The 19,534-nt window shown below is 42.4% G+C and overlaps 1 protein-coding gene across 1 annotated transcript in view; it reads left to right on the top strand.

Annotated features, from left to right (window-relative positions):
* LOC120910461 overlaps positions 1–19,534 on the top strand; it is a 65,467-nt gene that overhangs the window by 26,515 nt on the left and 19,418 nt on the right. Inside the window, exons 5-7 of the mRNA XM_040322219.1 lie at positions 1,845–1,901; positions 4,635–4,778; positions 10,486–10,662. Of these exons, the coding sequence (XP_040178153.1) occupies positions 1,845–1,901; positions 4,635–4,778; positions 10,486–10,626 (342 nt within the window). The 3' untranslated portion in view covers positions 10,627–10,662. The remainder of the gene's footprint in view (positions 1–1,844; positions 1,902–4,634; positions 4,779–10,485; positions 10,663–19,534) is intronic.

Below are 19,534 nucleotides of genomic sequence, written 5' to 3'. Positions count from 1 at the left end.
TCAGGGGTGGGTAGTGGGGTCACACAGGGTTCTGTGCTGGGACCAATCCTATTTAATTTGTTCATAAATGACCTGGAGGATAGGATAAACATCTCTGTATTTGCAGACGATGCAGGCAATAACTTCTCCGCAGGATGTGGAAACCTTGCAAAAAGATCTGAACAAATAAATGGGGTGGGCAACTACATGGCAAATGAGGTTTAATGTAGAAAAAATTAAAATAATGCATTTGGGTGGAAAAAATACAAATTCAATTTATACACTGGGGGGAGAACCTCTGGGGGAATCTAGGAGGGAAAAGGACCTGGGGATCCTAGTAGATGACAGGCTCAGCAACAACAAAGCAAACAGAAAAATGGAATTAACTCCAGAGATAAAATGATAATTCTCCCACTATCTCTTCTTATCACTGATACCATCGGAGAGATATCATTTACAAACTTTTCTTCCATCGTATGTCTTCCTATCCTTTGGAGTATTATCCTTTAGAGAACAAGATGTGTATATCAACATACCTCTTGCTTTCATGATTGAGAACCGTAATTTACAAGCCTGATTTGACTTCTGGCGACATACGTCACCATAAGTCCACTAGCTCTGGTAAGCCTTCATTTCTACTGGTGGTGGTTAATTTCACATAAAGAAGAAATCATCATTCCATGTTTTGATCAACTTTCATTCACGTGGTGGAATCCATCTATATGGACTTTATTGTGTTGTACTTTCCACGTATTCCATGTTTTGATGAATTCATCATTTCATTTGGTGGAATTCATTCACATGGACTTTATCCATTTATAATATTGTGTTGTACTTATTATTTACCCAGTGATATACTATATATCACATATATAATGTTCATTGTCACGATTTATATTGCATAAGTGCTACACTCTTTTGTACTCTCCCACTCTACAAGACTCTGGTCCGACCGCACCTGGAGTATGCTGTCCAGTTCTGGGCACCAGTCCTCAGGAAGGATGTACTGGAAATTGAGCGAGTACAAAGAAGGGCAACAAAGCTAATGAAGGGTCTGGAGGACATTAGTTATGAGGAAAGGTTGCAGCCATTGAACTTATTCTCTCTGGAGAAGAGACGCTTGAGAGGGGATATGATTTAAATTTACAAATACCGTACTGTGACCCCACAATAGGGATAAAACTTTTTCGCAGAAGGGAGTTTAACAAGACACGTGGCCACTCATTAAAATTAGAGGAAAAGAGGTTTAACCTTAAACTACGTAGAGGGTTCTTTACCATAAGAGCACCACAGGCGGTGGTTTCGGCGGGGAGCATCAATAGTTTCAAAAGACAATTAGATAAGCACCTGAACGACCGCAACATACAGGGATATACAAGGTAATACTGACATATAATCACACACATAGGTTGGACTTGATGGACTTGTGTATTTTTTCAACCTCACCTACTATGTAACTATGATGGTACTTCCCTGGCACCAGCTTTTCTTATTTTTTTTCCACAAGGCAGTATGCCAAAGTCAGTTGGCACAGTATCCACTGTGACTGGGGCCTACACTCTGGTTGGAAAGTTGAAAAAACATGACCTTGGAGACAGCTGATATGCCCAGTCACCGCTGTCCCATCAGGCATGGTCACTTTGAGCATCAGAGGGCAGGAAAAGCTAGAATCTATATCAACTGCACATGTCCAGGAGTTCAGGGGATTGTGTGTACATATCCCCTGTGCCCACTGCTAAGGAAAGCAAGTGAAGAGGCACTCCACTACACTATATGGATTGTATATACTGTACAGTATGTATTGCATCTTTCAGAACATGTAGAATCATTATAAGCATATTAACTTTTTTTTTGTCTTTTTACAGAACCTAATTACAGGATCTTTCACTGCTTTAGCAAGCCTTAAACCCACAGTCTGCAAGGTAAGCCAGTCACAAAACTGATTTAATGAAAGAAGTAAATAAATTGGGCCTGATCAAGATTTTTTTTGTTTTTTTGCATTATTCATACAGAATAACGTAATTCTGAGCATGCGCATTGGGAAGCGTCCACGGGACGGCCCATCAATTGCATGGGGTCACGGTTCATTTAAATGGATCACGCCCACTTCCACCTACTTTGAATTAGGCTGGCTTACGCCGAAGAATTTACGTTACGCTGGCGCAACGTCGGGAGCAAGTGCTTTGTGAATACACGGCTTGCCTCTCTGTGTTACGTCGGCGTAGCGCATATGAGATGCGCTACGCCGGCAGAAATATGCGACCAATGTATCTGAATCCGGCCCAATATGTACAGTGGGGATCGAAAGTTTGGGCACCCCAGGTAAAAATTTGTATTAATGTGCATAACGAAGCAAAGGAAATATGGAAAAATCTCCAAAAGGCATCAAATTACAGATTAGACATTTTTATACAGTAACATGTCAAAAAAAGTTAGATTTTATTTCCATCATTTACACTTTCAAAATTACAGAAAACAAAAAATGGCATCTGCAAAAGTTTGGGCACCCTGCAGAATTTATAGCATGCACTGCCCCCTTTGCAAAGCTGAGACCTGCCAGTGTCATGGATTGTTCTAAATCGTCGTCTGGGAAGACCAGGTGGTGACAATCTCAAAGGTTTTAAATGCCCAGACTCATCTGACCTTGCCCCAACAATCAGCACCATGGGTTCTTCTAAGCAGTTGTCTAGAAAACTGAAAATAGTTGACGCTCACAAAGCTGGAGAAGGCTATAAGAAGATAGCAAAGCGTTTTCAGATGTAAATATCCTCTGTTCTAGATGTAATTAAGAAATGGCAGTCATCAGGAACAGTGGAAGTTAAAGCAAGATTTGGAAGACCAAGAAAAGTATCAGACAGAACAGCTCGCAGGATTGTGAGAAAAGCAATTCAAAATCCACGTTTGACTGCACGATCCCTCCAGAAAGATCTGGCAGACACTGGAGTTGTGGTACACTATTCCACTATAAAGAGATACTTGTACAAATATGGTCTTCATGGAGGAGTCATCAGAAAAAATCTCTTCTACGACCTCACCACAAAAATCAGCAAAATAGACAAGCCTGATGCATTTTGGAAACAAGTTCTGTGGACCGATGAGGTTAAAATAGAAATTTTTGGCCGGAGTGAGCAAAGGTATGTTTAATGAAAAGAACCTCTGTCCAACTGTTAAGCATGGGGGTGGGTCAATCATGCTTTGGGGTTGTATTGCAGCCAGTGGCACAGGGAAAATTTTACGAGTAGAAGGAAAAATGGATTCAATAAAATTTCAGCAAATTTTGGATGGTAACTAGATGCCATCTGTGAAAAAGCTGAAGTTAAAGAGAGGATGGCTTCTACAAATGGATAATGATCCTAAACACACCTCAAAATCCACGGGGGATTACATCAAGAGGCGTAAACTGAAGGTTTTGCCATGGCCTTCACAATCTCCTGACCTCAACATAATTGAAAATCTATGGATAGACTTTAAAAGAGGAGTGCATGACAGACAGCCCAGAGATCTCAAAGAAATGGAAGACTTTTGTAAGGAAGAATGGGCAAAGATCCCTCAAACAAGAATTGAAAGACTCTTGGCTGGCTACAAAACATGTTTACAAGCTGTGATACTTGCCAAAGGGGGCAGTACAAGATATTAACTCTGCAGGGTGCCCAAACTTTTGCAGACGCCATTTTTTTGTTTTCTGTAATTCTGAAAGTGTAAATGATGGAAATAAAATCTAACTTTTTTTGACATATTATAAGAATGTCTAATCTGTAATTTGATGCCTTTTGGAGATGTTTCCATCTTTTCTTGGCTTCGTTATGCACATTAATGCAATTTTTTACCTGGGGTGCCCAAACTTTCGATCCCCACTGTATATATAACAAATTATATGCCCATTGGGCGGCACAAATTATGGTACTTAGAAATCCCCATTGGCGACGCTTTATTTTTATTTTTTTTAACACTTACCAGTTAAGAGTTACAGAGGAGGTCTAGTAATTATTGCTTTCGCTCTAATGATTACTCACATGTGTGGTTTAAACATTGTTTACAATTGCAGGAGCAACTTGCGTATGCATTCACTTCTGCCCACAAGCACAGGTGGATGAAGTGCTTTAATTTTTGTTTGTTTATTTTTTTCTTGTTTATTTTATTACATTTTTTTTTCTTTTTCACATTGTCCCTTTCAATTTTTTTTATCACTTTTATTGCTGTCACAAGGAATGTAAACATCCATGTGCACGAGAGTCACTGTTAACAGATCTGAAGGAATGGCACATGTACGCCATTCCTTCAGAATGCACGCACCGATGACGGCACCAGCTGCATCTAAAGTAAAAATTTCCTAAACGTAGCACATTTTGGAGATATTTACTGTACCCATAGGTAAGCCTTATTATATATATTTTATATATAAGTAAAAATCATACCAGGGAGTTTTCTCCCACTTTAAGTGAGATTGTTGCTTACCTGTATGGGTAAAACATAGGTTTTCTTCAAGTTTGCAGTAATGGGTTTGGGTTAATTCTTAAGAGCTCTGGCTCAAATTTTGCATCAGGCACGTCAAGTTAATGGGTGAGGTGGGGAAAGGTGATACCTTGTGGTGGGAGGTCTGATTGATGAAGGGGGTTAATGCTGTCCTTACTGATGCCTTAAATTTCTCTCTGTAGGTCAAGAGTTTGCTTTCCTTGAACTTAGTGTCATTGGCTCTCAGTTGTGTCGGATTGGCACTCAGCGTCCTCGACCTGCAGGACCTGAAGAACCTTGAATGTGCCCCCTTTTCTTATTTCCAATCCATGTGCGAATATCAATTTGTAAGTTATTGATACATATGTAGTGCACCCCCTAAGGAACCACAAGTATACTGGGTGTTAGGACTCTATGTTACACTGGATTTGATCTTTATGGAATTGGATCTCAGCTGAGGAGGCCTCTCAGATATCAACCACCGGTTCACTCTCGCAGTATAATAGAGAGTTTGGGGTTTATAGCATCACATCCTCCAATGAGAACAAACCATAGAAGTAATAACTTAAATACTCTTAGGCTACTCTGAGTAACCTTATATATGAACAGTCCTGGTAATACAAAGGAAACGTAAACATTGGATAAGGTCAGCAACTAGGATAAACGTAGCAGTCTCTGTTGAATATCTCCTCTCTTAATGAATATCATGCAGAAACACTGAAGTAACATATCACAGTATGTGAGTGACAATAGAAAGGTATGATCATACAGTCCTGGACAGCATTAGTATTCACTGTAAGCATGAGATATTAGCTTGAGAATACTTGCGGTTAGCAGGTTATTCTTGGGTGGTTCTCCTGAGTGCAGGATGGGACTACAAGGGTGTTCATCCAGTAAATGATCTGTATCAGCAGGCAGTTCAGGGAGAGTCTCAGTAGGGAGAGATCCAGGAGGTTGGATGAGCAGGGATCCTCAGTCTGGGAGTGTGCAGAGAGGAGGTTCCAGGGCTCAGAGATCAGGGAGCGAGTCCAGAGAAGAGGGGTGCTACAGAGGAACTCTGTAGCTAGGTTCCGGGTTCCAGGTGGTGGCAGGGTCCAACGAGAATATCCGAACACCCTGCCGCCAGTCCTGGGAGTTTAAATAGCCCGGGCAGTGGGCAGAGCCGAGCGCCGCACACTGGAGCGCACTTCCGCGTTCCAGCATGGAACGCAGACGTCCGCGCACCGGAAGTGACGTGGACGTCTTTCTGAATGGAGCGCAGCTGTCAGAAATGACAAGGCTGCGCTCCTTGCGTGAGAATTAACGCTGACGGCGTTACACTGGGATTCCCCCCTGCACAGCCAGGGACACCAAATTTCCACAGACACTCAAAATGAGAGAACAGTCCATGATTTTTTATTTTTTTTGAGGCATATAAACTTGGATTGGGAAGGGAGATTATGGGATGCCCACTTGACTTCAACAACACTTCAAGGGCAACTCTTCCTATATACAACTCCTCTTCTTTATCCAGCACTCACTCATTTGTTTACAGAACTCATCTGGGACACTGAATTATCCAACAGTTACTCAGTCAGATGAACCCGGGGCCCCTTAGTTGTGTAGCAAAAGTTCAGTGTCCAGCATACGTTCCTCCTGTGGCTTCTGGTTCCAGCACCCCCTCTTCAGGCACTGCCGACCAGCCTAGCTGCTGCTGCCCCTTTCACTAGCCCTCCAGACTATCTTCCCTCCACAGTCCTCCAGCCTGACACTCACCAGCCCACCCGGCTGACTCTCAGGAGATATCCCAGACGTGCTGATCTGCTCCTGCTTTCCTCTCCTTGCTCCTGCGCCTCCAGGAAGTATTTCCTCTATGTGTTTTATGGGAAATCTTCCAGCACCCGAGCCCCAGGCCCAAGGTCACCCCCCAGACTAGGGGCAGCCTCAAGAGCCACCGACAGACACCATCTTCCACCTCACTGCCCCTTGCTGGCATGACTCATGCCCATTTACGAGGCCTGGCCCCTGCCAGCCCTATACTGGGGATTGGCTTAGGTCCTTATGAATATTCCTAACAGCCCACTCTAGCTTCCACCCACTATGTCTAGAACATTCTCCAATGTTCCAGAGAAGAGGATGAGCCATCCAGCCCGAGTCACTAATCCCTGACCCAGGCCTGGCTCTCAGCCGAGCCAATTTGCCTACACTAATAAACCAGGTATTGGTATTTCTGGCAGTGTGGGCAGGTGCCGAGTCCTGCTGACAAATAAAATCAGCGTCTCCATACAGAGGGAAGCATTAAGTGCTCTAGAATGTCCTGGTAGGGGGCTGTGCTGACTTTAGACTTGATAAAACACAGTGGACCAACACCAGCAGATGACATGGCTCCCCAAATCATCAGACTGTGAAAACTTCACATTGAACCTCATGAAACTTGGATTCTGTGCCTCTCCTCTCTTCCTCCAGACTCTGGGATCTTGATTTCCAAATGGAATGCAACATTTTTCACAGTCTGTGATGATTTAGGGAGCCATGTCATCTGCTTGTGTTTGTCCACTGTGTTTTATCGAGTCCAATGTCAGCGCAGCCCTCTACCAGGAGATTCTAGAGTACTTAATGCTTCCTTTTGCTGACCAGCTTAATGGAATTGCCGATTTCATTTTCCAGCAGGACTTGGCACCTGCCCACACTGCCAAACCTACCAATACCTGGTTTAATGATCATAATATCACTATGCTGGATTTGTCAGCAAACTTGCCTGACCTAAACCCCATAGAGAATCTGTGGGGTATTGTCACCAGACACCAGACCAAAAAGGAGCCCTGACCATGTATTGAGTGCATACTATACTGTACATGGACATACTTTTCAGTAAGCCAACATTTCTGTATTAAAAATCCCTTTTTGTTATTGGTCTTATGTAATATTCTAGTTTTATGAAATGTACCTGTATATAAATATATACAGTACACACACACACACACACATTTATCTGCCAAAGTATTTGTAAGCCATGCACCCCTGTTGTGTCATATTGCTACAAAAAATGCAAAGCCCTGGCCTGGTCAGTGCCACTGTCCAAACCTCTGTCTGTTCTATGGACAACTAATGAAGAACACCGTTACAGCGATGCTTGCCTGAACTCTGTTACTCTTGAAATTACAGAATATATTTAACAGTTGCTGCTGAGAAATGTAACTACTAGTGCCACGTACACACGATCGGAAATTCCGACAAGAAAAGTCTGATGTGAGCTATTGGTCTGAAATTCCGATTGTCTGTATGCAATTCTGACGCACCAAAAACCATGCATGCTCGGAATCAATTCAACGAATGCTCAGAATCATTGAACTTTATTTTTCTCGGCTCGTTGTAGTGTTGTACGTCACCGCGTTCTTGATGGTCGGAATTTTGTGTGACCGTGTGTATGCAACACAAGTTTGAGCCAACATTCCGTCGGAAAAAAATCCACTTTTTTCCGTGTCGGATTTTCCGATCGTGTGTATCCGGCACACGTACACACAATAGGTTAACCAGAGGACAACGGTCTAAAGGACCGTTTTCATCGGTCAAAACCGATCGTGTGTGGGCCCCATAGGTTATTTAACCATAGGTTAAAAAAAGCCAACTTGCTTTAAAATTAACCTATGGATTGGTAACCGATAGGTCAAAACCGATCGTTAGTAGGCACAACCATCGGTTAGAAAACCCACGCATGCTCAGAATCAAGTCGACGCATGCTTGAAAGCATTGAACTTTGTTTTTTTTCAGCACGTCGTCGTGTTTTACATCACCGCGTTCTGACACAATCGTTTTTTTAACTGATGGTGTGTAGGCACGACGGACCATCAGTCAGCTTCATCGGTTAACCTATGACAGCGGTCCTTCAGACCGTTTTCCTCTGGTTAACCTATCGTGTGTACGAGGCTTTAGTGTGCTGGTAATCAGTCAATGTTAGAAAGCGGTAGAGAATAAAATTGCCCTAGCTTTAAGTGCCTCCTAAGTCCACCAGTCCTTTTATAGAGGAGGGGGCAGATCCACAAAAGAATTACGCCGGCATATCTATTTATACGCCGCGTAATTTTAAATTTCCTGCGTCGTATCTTTGCTTTGTATCTACAAAACAAGATACGACTGCATCTCGGATCGATCCGACAGGCGTACGTCTGAGGCCTTGTACAGACGGACGGACTATTTGCTGAAAACGGTCCGCCGGACCGTTTTCAGTGGACATGTCTGCCCGGAGATTTCTGTCTGATGGTTGTACACACCATCAGACAAAAATCCGCGCGTACACGATACGTGGGGATGTGGCCGCGCCGTCGTGGCGACGATGGCGCGGCCCTGGAAGTTCAAAGCTTCCACTCATGCGTCGAATCACTTTGACGCATGCGAGGGATGGTGGCCGATCGGACATGTACGGTGAGTCCGTACAGACGACCGAACATGTCCGACGGACAGGCTTCCAGCGGACATGTTTCTTAGCATGCTAAGAAACATTTGTCCGCTGCAAAACGGTCAGCTGGACAAATGTCTGCTGGAAACCTGTCCGGTCGGCCGTACACACGACCGAACATGTCTGCTAAAACTGGTCCGCGGACCAGTTTCAGCAGACATGTTCGGTCGTGTGTACAAGGCCTTAGTACGCTGTCGGATCGTAGATGCATTTTTCCGCCGGCCGCTAGGTGGCGTTTCCATCTAATTCCGCGTTGAGTATGCAAATTAGCTAGTTACGGCGATCCACGAACGTACGTCCGGCCGGCGCATTTTTTTACGCCGTTTGCGTTCGACTTTTTCCGGCGTATAGTTACCCCTGCTATTATGAGTCGTACTCAATGTTAAGTATGGCCGTCGTTCCCGCGTCGAATTTTGAATTTTTTACGTCATTTGCGTAAGTCGTTCGGCGAATAAGGACGTACGTCACTGTCAGAAGCATTGGCTTGTTCCGGTTTATTTTCGAGCATGCGCACTGAGATACCCCCACAGACGGCGCATGCGCCGTTAAAAAAAACGTTGTTTACGTCGGGTCACAACGTATTTACATAAAACACACCCCCATCACATCCATTTGAATTCCGCGCCCTTACGCCGCCAAAGATACACTACGCCGCCGTAACTTTCGGCGCGAATTCTTTGAGGATTCGAAAAAAAAAGTTATGGCGGCGTAGTGTATCTTAGATACGCTACACGTGGCGGATATATGCGCCAATCTACATGGATCTGCCCCGAGATATTCAATTTACAACCCATTTGATAGCTTAACATAAAGATAGGGTTCTGTCAAATATGCTAGATCAACTGAAAAACTAGTTAATGGATGTTAAAAAGAATACATAAAGCATGAGCTTTTCTGTACAGTGATAGATATATACAGCAGAGGGCGCATCTGAGTATAGTGGGTTAAAACATATTAAATGAAGTAGCCATTAGCAACTTACACAAATCATAAGAAGTAGCTTGCGCATCAGAAAATAAATGCCCCTGAGGTGAGTCAATACGCTGTATGCAGTTCCTCAATTGGGACAAGCAGCACATGCAGCTGAAATACCAAGAGGACACCCCAGGGAGGGCAGCAGACTAAGGCTGGCCATGCATTACAATTTTTATGTACAATTTTCATTTATATTAAACACTTTTTAAAATTGTATGCAATCAGGCAGGACCTTGCGCTACATTTGAAGGTAAGTCTAAAGGAAACTGAACAAGAAAATTGTATAAAATGTATGGCAAGCTTAAAGCGGAGTTCAACCCAAAAGTGGAACTTCCACTTTAACCACTTAAGACCTGGCCCAATATGCAGGTAACAGGACCTGGCCCCTTTTTGCGATTCGGCACTGCGTCGCTTTAACTGACAATTGCGCGGTCGTGCGACGTAGCTCCCAAACAAAGTTGGCGTCCTTTTTTTCCCACAAATAGAGCTTTCTTTTGGTGGTATTCTGCGGTTTTTATTTTTTGTGCTATAAACAAAAATAAAGCTATGGGATAACGAAGAGTCTGGCTGTCTATACTTAACAAAATGAATGTTAAATGTAGTTAAACTATGTTATAAATCCATAGTTTTTTTTTTTTTTGCAGACGAGTACATCAATACCTTACTATATTTTAATCGTTGTGAACGTGCTGGTCATCACCTTATCCTTGTTGACTGTCAGTGTTTCAAGCTGCATTTTACACTATACCTCTAAGCGTTATCCTCCGCTAAGGACTTTTTCATAAGAAGATCCGTTGTTTTTAAAGGATGTGAAAATATCGGTAGGTTTCATTTTTATTTTTAAAGGGTTAGTTTATCTTTACTAAACAAACTGCCTATGCAGGTAAGGGGTACCTGTAGATCAAAACAAACTGTCTAATGTTGCCAAGAAACTCGCAGCCTTTACTGATCACCCCCCACCATCACAGGGTTCTCAAATTCCCCCCGCCCCCACATATATGGTTCATTATCTCGCCTATAGCCCTGTACACACAGCCGGGAATCTCGTCAGGAAAAAAACGTTGGTTTTCCTGATGAGATTCCAGGCAAGTTTTCCTGCTCGCCGAGTGTACAAAAAGCTCTCCCAGCAGCTTTCTTGCCGAGAAAACCGTTCGTGTGTACGATGCTTATCGCTGATTTGCTGAGCTCAGAGCTCCTGCGACGGGAAAAAGAGCACACGCGAGGGAATTTAATTTGGCTAGGGTGTGTTAGCAATGTCCTAGCAACAAGGCAGGACGGGATGATGCCATCTCTGGGAGTTTTTCAACAAAGGCCTTGGGAGGTACATAGTGATAGCAAACAAATACTCCTCCGCATAAGTGTGATAGCCGGGCAATATATTGCATTACTGTATGGCAAACCGTTAGACAACATCCTTAATACTCATGCTGCGGGTATCATTTTAAATGGTGCTCACGTTGAAAACGCACTAAGGACACATTATATAATAAGAACTAAGTGTCATCATTCATTCATCACGATACTCCCACCCCTTTTAGTGGGAGGTGGCTTGAGTCTCTTGTGGGATGTGTCTCATCAATGTACAAGTGTATATAATAAGTTGAAGAAGCCATTACTGCTAGGCTCTGAGGAAGAAGGTACTCCTTTGAAACGCATCAGCCAGCAGTGGTTCTGAGGTCTTCTCCTCTGCTTTCTGGAGATGATCGGTTCCAGGACTGATTGCCACATTTTAGTGGCTTCTACAGGCTTTTGTGTTTGTGAGTAGTATTTTACAGTTTTTTTATCAATAAATTATCTTGGGATAATGAATAAGGCTGGTGCCCCTCTTCTTTGTATCTTTCTTGGGAGGTACATAATTGACCTACACCTATAGTGAGGGCATAATCCAACTTTAGTTAAAGCTGAATAGTATTTTTTTTAACTTACCTGCATTGGTAGTTTTTTGGTTAAGGTTAACTATCTCTTAAAATTATCTTTTATGCTCACCCTAACCTTTTTATACTGTTCTCTCACCACTCGTAGTACCAGTAGGTTATCTCTTTAAATAAACATTCTCATTTAAACAGATAACCTTAAAGTACTATAAGGCACAGAGAACACAAATGCTTTTTTTGTAAATGATAAAACAGGTGGGGGAATGGCGTGACCTGGGGTACCTAAAGTGACAGAAAATACCCTATGTATAACATATCAAATAAAAAGTGGAAACCGTATCCCTAAAAGGGATACCTCAGTGTAAATACAAACCTTCTATTAACAGTGAATGAACTGTAAGTGATTATGCATAAATAATCTGTGCAACAAAAAACCTCTATAAACAGTGACCATAGAGCCAAAAAACACAAAGGGATTGCAATAGACAGTTGACCAGGCAACCAGCCAAGAGAGAGTTAAAAAGTTAAAAATGAAAAAATAGTCCGACTAATATATACACTACAGACCAAAAGTTTGGACACACCTTCTCATTCAAAGAGTTTTCTTTATTTTCATGACTATGAAAATTGTAGATTCACACTGAAGGCATCAAAACTATGAATTAACACATGTGGAATTATACATAACAAAAAAGTGTGAAACAACTGAAAATATATTTCATATTCTAGGTTCTTCAAAGTAGCCACCTTTTGCAGCAGACACATCTCTAGAACTGGTAAGAGGAGACTGTGTGAATCAGGCCTTCATGGTAGAATATCTGCTAGGAAACCACTGCTAAAGAAAGGCAACAAGCAGAAGAGAATTGTTTGGGCTAAAGAACACAAGGAATGTACATTAGACCAGTGGAAATCTGTGCTTTGGTCTGATGAGTCCAAACTTGAGATCTTTGGTTCCAACCCCCATGTCTTTGTGCGATGCAGAAAAGGTGAACGGATGGACTCTACATGCCTGGTTCCCACTGTGAAGCATGGAGGAGGAGGTGTGATGGTGTGGGGGTGCTTTGCTGGTGACACTGTTGGGGATTTATTCAAAATTGAAGGCATACTGAACCAGCATGGCTACCACAGCATCTTGCAGCGGCATGCTATTCCATCTGGTTTGCGTTTAGTTGGACCATCATTTATTTTTCAACAGGACAATGACCCCAAACACACCTCCAAGGTGTGTAAGGGCTATTTTACCAAGGAGGAGAGTAATGGGGTGCTGCGCCAGGTGACTACCTCTTGAAGCTCATCAAGAGAATGCCAAGAGTGTGCCAAGCAGTAATCAAAGCAAAAGGTGGCTACTTTGAAGAACCTAGAATATGAAATATATTTTCAGTTCTTTCACACTTTTTTGTTATGTATAATTCCACATGTGTCCATTCATAGTTTTGATGCCTTCAGTGTGAATCTACAATTTTCATAGTCATGAAAATAAAGAAAACTCTTTGAATGAGAAGGTGTGTCCAAACTTTTGGTCTGTACTGTATGTATATAAAAGTGAATGTCCAGCAAAGTTGATAAAAAACAACAGAAAAACCCCAAAATGTAATTGAATTGAGTTGGAAAAATTCTCATAACAAGTTCAGTGAAGTAATCCAAAGTGACTTGGTGTAGTATGAAACAGGTAATCAGGTAACTAGCGTGCTCCCCCTCCTGGGTCCTCACTCACCAGATGCCACCATTCCTGCAGGGGTAAATGGCGTGTAGTATCTGAAGCTGCTGGAAACCTAAGGCTCCATGCACACTGGGCTTAAAAAAAGTCTGTTCTTTTTGGAGTAAAAAACTTCCATATAGAGCATTTTGTGTACAAAGTTTAGACGAGTTTAGGAGAGTTTTACGTTTTTTTATGCCAGTGAGCTCCAATCAGAAACGCGAATGAGAAGGTTTTTTTTTCCTGCCTCTAAATATTGTTTTTAAAAAATATGCTTGTAAACGTCCTAATGTGTATGGACACAAAGGATAACATTGAGTTGCTTCTACAGGTAGAACACAAAACTCCTGTAGAAGCAACGTTTTTTATTCCAGTGTGCATGGAGCCCAAGGCTTCTCCTCATCAGCTCTCCTCCAGCTGTCCCGCTAGATATCCTGCGTTACCGAGTCCTGAGCGAAGCTGGTATGATGGTAGCAATTCCTCAGCAGTAAATCCTCATAGGAAGAGACAAGAGCTCCAATAGTGTAGTACCAAGGTGTTTATTAAAAAAAAATTAAAAACAAGGGGTTTCCCAGCAACAAAACATAAATACCAGCTGGTACTAGCCCCAAGGTATACACTAAAAAAACTTGGGTTAAGGTAAGCGTGTCGGAGGCCAGGACAAGCAGCGTGATGTTTTTTCATTGAATCCTTGCAATTTTTTTACTTACTGTTGCTGGTCAGATGACCAATGCTTCATTGTTGGTCACATGGTGACAGGTTGTGCCTGAATGTGACTCTTTAAGGTGCCTTTAGCAGAGACCATATAAACGTTACTGAGGGATTAGTCAGGGTGCCTGGCATCCAGAAGAAGTGCAAAGACGCCACTAATAATAATATAGACGTGACCTCTCTGTACCTATGTATTGGTTTTAATTGCTAGTAGTATTTTAACCCCTACAGTGGAAACATCACACTAATACAGTGATAAAGTGAAACAACTTAATAAGCAAAGGTTAATATGCAAAAGTTAATGTAACATTATCACCCTGTGACAAGTGAAAAAAATATATATATAAAAAGTCCATAAGAATAATCCAATGAATCGATTTATCCACCACACCAATATTATGTGCAAGTGATTCCGCTCCCTTCAGATAACGCACTCACTAACTTTAAATGCCTTATGCCGCATACACACGATCATTTTTCGGCATGAAAAAAAACATTGTTTTTAAAAAATGTCATTTAAAATGATCGTGTGTGGGCTTCACATTATTTTTCGGCTTCTGAAAAACGACAAAAAAAAATTCAAACATGCTGCATTTTTTAACAACGTTTTAAACAATGTAGTTTTTCAGGTTGTAAAAAATTATCGTGTGTGGGCTAAAACGACGTTAAAAACCCGCGCATGCTCAGAAGCAAGTTATGAGACGGGAGCGCTCGTTCTGGTAAAACTACCATTCCTAATGGAGTAAGCACATTCATCACGCTGTAACAGACAGAAAAGCGTGAATCGTCTTTTACTAAAACGGAATCAGCTAAAGCAGCCCCAAGGGTGGCATCATCTGCATGGAACTTCCCCTTTATAGTGCCGCCGTACGTCACCGCGCTTTGCTAGAGCATTTAAAAAAAACGATGGTGTGTGGGCAACGTCGTTTTAATGATGAAGTTGGAAAAACGTTGTTTTTTTTCATGCCGAAAAATGATCGTGTGTACGCGGCATCACACTCTCGTGCTTGGCTCAAACGCTTTAAACCACCCATAAAGGGTTAAACTATCTCCGATATCCAGTCGTGAACATGAGTAAGGATCTTTCTACATGTAAATAATAAAGAGTGCTCCAATAGTGTAATACGTAAAGACTGTTTAAAGATCGCTGTCTGCAGAGGAAGGAGTCTAGTAATGGTGTGGATGAGGCTACAGAGCACGTAGCGGGAATACCTGGTCTCCTAACCCGTCTGCCAGATGAACCAAGGAGAAGCAGCTTGACCCCCCGGAGCACCACCCATAGGTCCTCTCCTCACCCCCCACTACTCATTCCCTCCCTGTGTGCCCCCACTTGGTGTGTACCTTCCCCCGTTATACCCGGCAGCATGACGTGGGGATGCTGGTTTGAGCCCACTGCAGCATCAGACGGCGGGAGGTTAGAAGGCGTTCCCTAGGGCAGGCGGATTCTCGTGGAGCTCCGAGGCGGGGATCTGCACCTAGCCGCAGCCACGGCTTCATCCATCCACCTGGTCACCTCTCCCCCTTCTTGGCCGGATACCACCGAGTGATAACAGCACCCGGGGAACCGAATCGGAGGAGTGACGGCTCGCAAGGAGACAGCGTGGAGAGCGGATCTCAGACGGGACCCTCGGCCCCTGCACGTGGAGGATGGGAAGGAGAGGAGAAAGGGGGTAACCCCTGTGAGGCACCCCTGCTTGCCCCCCACCCATGAAATAACTGCAATAACTCCCAAACATCTCCCTCAAATGGAGGACAAAGAAATAAGAAAGAACACCTAAACTGATGTAACAGTACTCGTGGAGATGGCGAGTACCTCAAAGAGCAACTAATATGTATACTGTATAAGAATTACCACACCATTAGAATATTGTGAACAGATAAAAAGTTTACTGTGTAGTGATGCTGTGCTGATACAGAGACACTGAGATTATTGGAATTGTCTGCACACATTTGGAACTGTCTGCACACATTGCTGTATAGTGTAAAATGGACCGGGCTCAGCAGCAGAACTTTGTCTTCTTTCCCTTGGAGCTTGGAGGACAGAGGTTTGTAGGGACCCTACACACATACAGCTAAGCAGAGAATCTGAGACCAATTGCCCACCACCCCACTAACGTACATAAGAACTGGGAGTATACCTCCATATGCAGAGCTGTTAAATATAAAAATGGACAGAGGAGAGAGGGAGCGGAAGAAGAAAGAGGGTAGAAAGGGCAAAAAGCAGGGGTACACATGAGGAGAGGGGCAGTAGTGAGAGGGGGAGCGATCCCTAAATCACCCCGTCTGACACCTAGCCCGAGCCCAATGAACAAATACGTTACTCATGCAGTAAATGGGGATAAGCCCATAACGAAAAAACAGCAAGGAGCTAAAAATAGCCAGACGGAAGGTAAAGAGAGTAAGGAGAAGAAGGAAAAGAACAAAGGTCAAAACAAGTGACACACTCTCAGAATCCAGAATAGAGCAAGATTCAGATATAAAAGACGAGCGCCAAAACAAAGAACTATTACCAACTAAAACTGAAATGGAATTTATGTTTGCGGCTTTGGAAAAATCACTAAAAGCAGAATTGGAGATGCACAGAAATTTTGGTCATGTGTTTGAATGAGTGGAAGTAGTTGAAAAATTAACAGACTGTAATGAAACCAGAATAAAAAGTTTAGAAGGAGAAATAAAATCCATGAAAAGGGACCAACAGGAGCAAGCATACAAATTTGATGATCAAGAGAATAGGGACAGAAGAAAGAACTTGAGAATCAGAGGAGTTCCTGAGTCCACTCAGCAAGGATTTAACAGAAATAATTAGGAGGATTTTCAACCCAGTGATGAATAAAGAAATAACAAACCCAATAAAAATCGAGAGAGCACATAGACTAAGAAGACCGAAAGATCGTAATTAGCAAAAGTACAAGAGGGCATTTTTTTAACCAAAGCAGACCCTGCCCAGACCACTTTTTAGATTGTGTAGTTCTCAGATACCATAATGTATTTTTAATTATGCAGAATACAGAAGTGGTACCTAGTGTCCCCGATTCCTCTTGGGAAATAAAAACATTCAGTTGGGGGATGTGACCTCTGTTTCTAAGGACACATGTCATGGTCTACAAATGTGATACCCAACCCCAGCTCAGTAAACTCCTCAAACAACCTTGGTGCCTGTGTTATCATTCGGATCAGTCAGCCAGGATTCATTGCAGGTGTGTTGTCCTGCTTTAGGCTGGGTTCACACTGGTCCGACAAACGCTCTGACATTGGGAGCTCATGTCGCATGATGTGTGAAAGTCATTGTTTACCTATGAGAGCCGTCTTAACTGGTCCGACACATGTCGGTCCGACTTTGAAAATGCTACCTGTACTACTTTGGTCCGACATTGATCCTACTTCAGCCCATTGAATATCATTGAAGTCAGACCAAAGTAGGAGCCTTGTCCTTAACATCCGAATTTGACATCCGACATGTGATTACAGCAGCAGGAATTTATCTCACTCTGGGATTGTTTTGATTGGTCAAAGAACAAGTCAGACTATCACAAAGTCGGATCAAAGTAGTATCCTATTCATGAAAGTTGGATGGATGTAGGACCAATGTAGGACCGATGTCGCAGAGCAAAGTAGGATGAAAGTCATACTGCTGTCCTGTAGTATAGTGTGAACTCAGCCTCAGCTGTTTTTGCATTACCAGAGGATAGAAGCAGTTTTGAAGCAAGCAACCAAAAGCCTCTTCACACTGGCCCTTAGTATTTTTCTAAACAGACAGCAGCTAATGTAGTAAGATGCTGTGTAAGTGCAAGTAAAATGACAGCATCCATCCAAAAAGTCTGTCTTGTAAATTGGAACTGAATGTTTCAGGACTGATACCAGATGACATTATGCCTACAGGAGACCCTAGGGTTAGTGCTTCTACTTGTCAAATCATACCTGTATTAGTTGTATTGTATTCTAACAGTCCTAGATTGATTAATCTTTCACCGATATGCTGTGTCCTTATAACACTGTAAAGAAAAAGACACTATAGAAGTTGGTGTAATGTTAGCCCTGTCCATTTTTATACATATATATATATATATATATATATTTAGTACTTGCCCAATAATTTGTGTTACTGTATATTACCAAACGTATAGGTGTATTTTGTAGATGCTGTACTACATTGTGTGTATATATATATATATATTTAAAATGTATTGCATACATAAGCTTAATTTTTTTGAGGATGAAAAACACAAGTGGCAAGCAGTGCTATGATATTCTGCTTTACTTCTTGGAGAAGAGCAGTGCATTGGTCAGTAGGTTTTATATTCCTGTTAGCAGAAGTTACGTTTATTTGCTGAATTTATTAATAAAAAGTTCCCCCCCCCAAAAAAAAAAAAAACAGTTTAACCACTTGCTTACTGGGCACATATACCCTCTTCCTGCCCAGGCAAAATTTCAGCTTTTGGCACTGTCACGCTTTAAATGAAAATTGCGCAGTCGTGCGACGTGGCTCCCAAACAAAATTGGCTTCCTTTTTTCCACAAATAGAGCCTTCTTTTGGTGGCATTTGATCACCGCTGCGGTTTTTATTTTTTGCGCTATAAACAAAAAAAGAGCGAAAATTTCGAAAAAAAAAACCACAATATTTTTAACTCTTTGCTATAATAAATATCCCATTTTTAAAAAAAAAAAAAACTATTTTTTTTCCCAGTTTAGGCCAATACGTATTCTTCTACATATTTTTGGTAAAAAATTTTTTTTTGCAATAAGCGTATAGTGATTGGTTTGCGCAAATGTTATAGCGGCTACAAAATAGGGGATAGAATTCTGACTTTTTTTTATTATTATTTTTTTTTTACTAGTAATGACGGCGATCTGCAATTTTTGTCAGGACTGTGATATTATGGGGGACACATTTTTGGGACCATTCACATTTATAGAGTGATCCCTGCTATAAATATGCACTGATTACTGTATAAATGTGACTGACAGGAAAGGAATTAACACTAGGGGGCGAGGAAGGGGTTAAATGTGTACCCTAGGAGTGATTCTTACTGTGGGAGGAGGGGATTGACTGGGGGAGGTGATCGATGCTGTGTCCCTATGTACAAGGGACACAGCATCGGTCTCCTCTCCCTGACAGGACATGAATCTCTGTGTTTACACACAGAGATCCACATCCCTGCTCTGTCACTGCCGATCGCGGGTACCTGGTGGACATCGCGGCCGCCAGGCACACGCATCGGCATCCCAGTGATGTGCCGGGTGCGCACGCCTCCCAGTGGCCGGAGGACCCAAGGCCGTAAAAAGACGTCTTTTTTACTATGGCACGGGTCTGAAGAAGTTAATAAAACAATGTGCAATCTTCAACTATTACACTCACATCAAAGTATTTCAAAGTAAGCAGAAAAACCACAGCAAATCTTCTATTAGATACCT

This window comes from Rana temporaria, chromosome 8 (genome assembly GCF_905171775.1).
Source record: "Rana temporaria chromosome 8, aRanTem1.1, whole genome shotgun sequence".
NCBI lineage: Eukaryota > Metazoa > Chordata > Amphibia > Anura > Ranidae > Rana > Rana temporaria.
The sequence above is the reverse complement of the archived record's forward strand: the minus strand, read 5'-3'. Positions and strand labels throughout refer to the sequence as shown.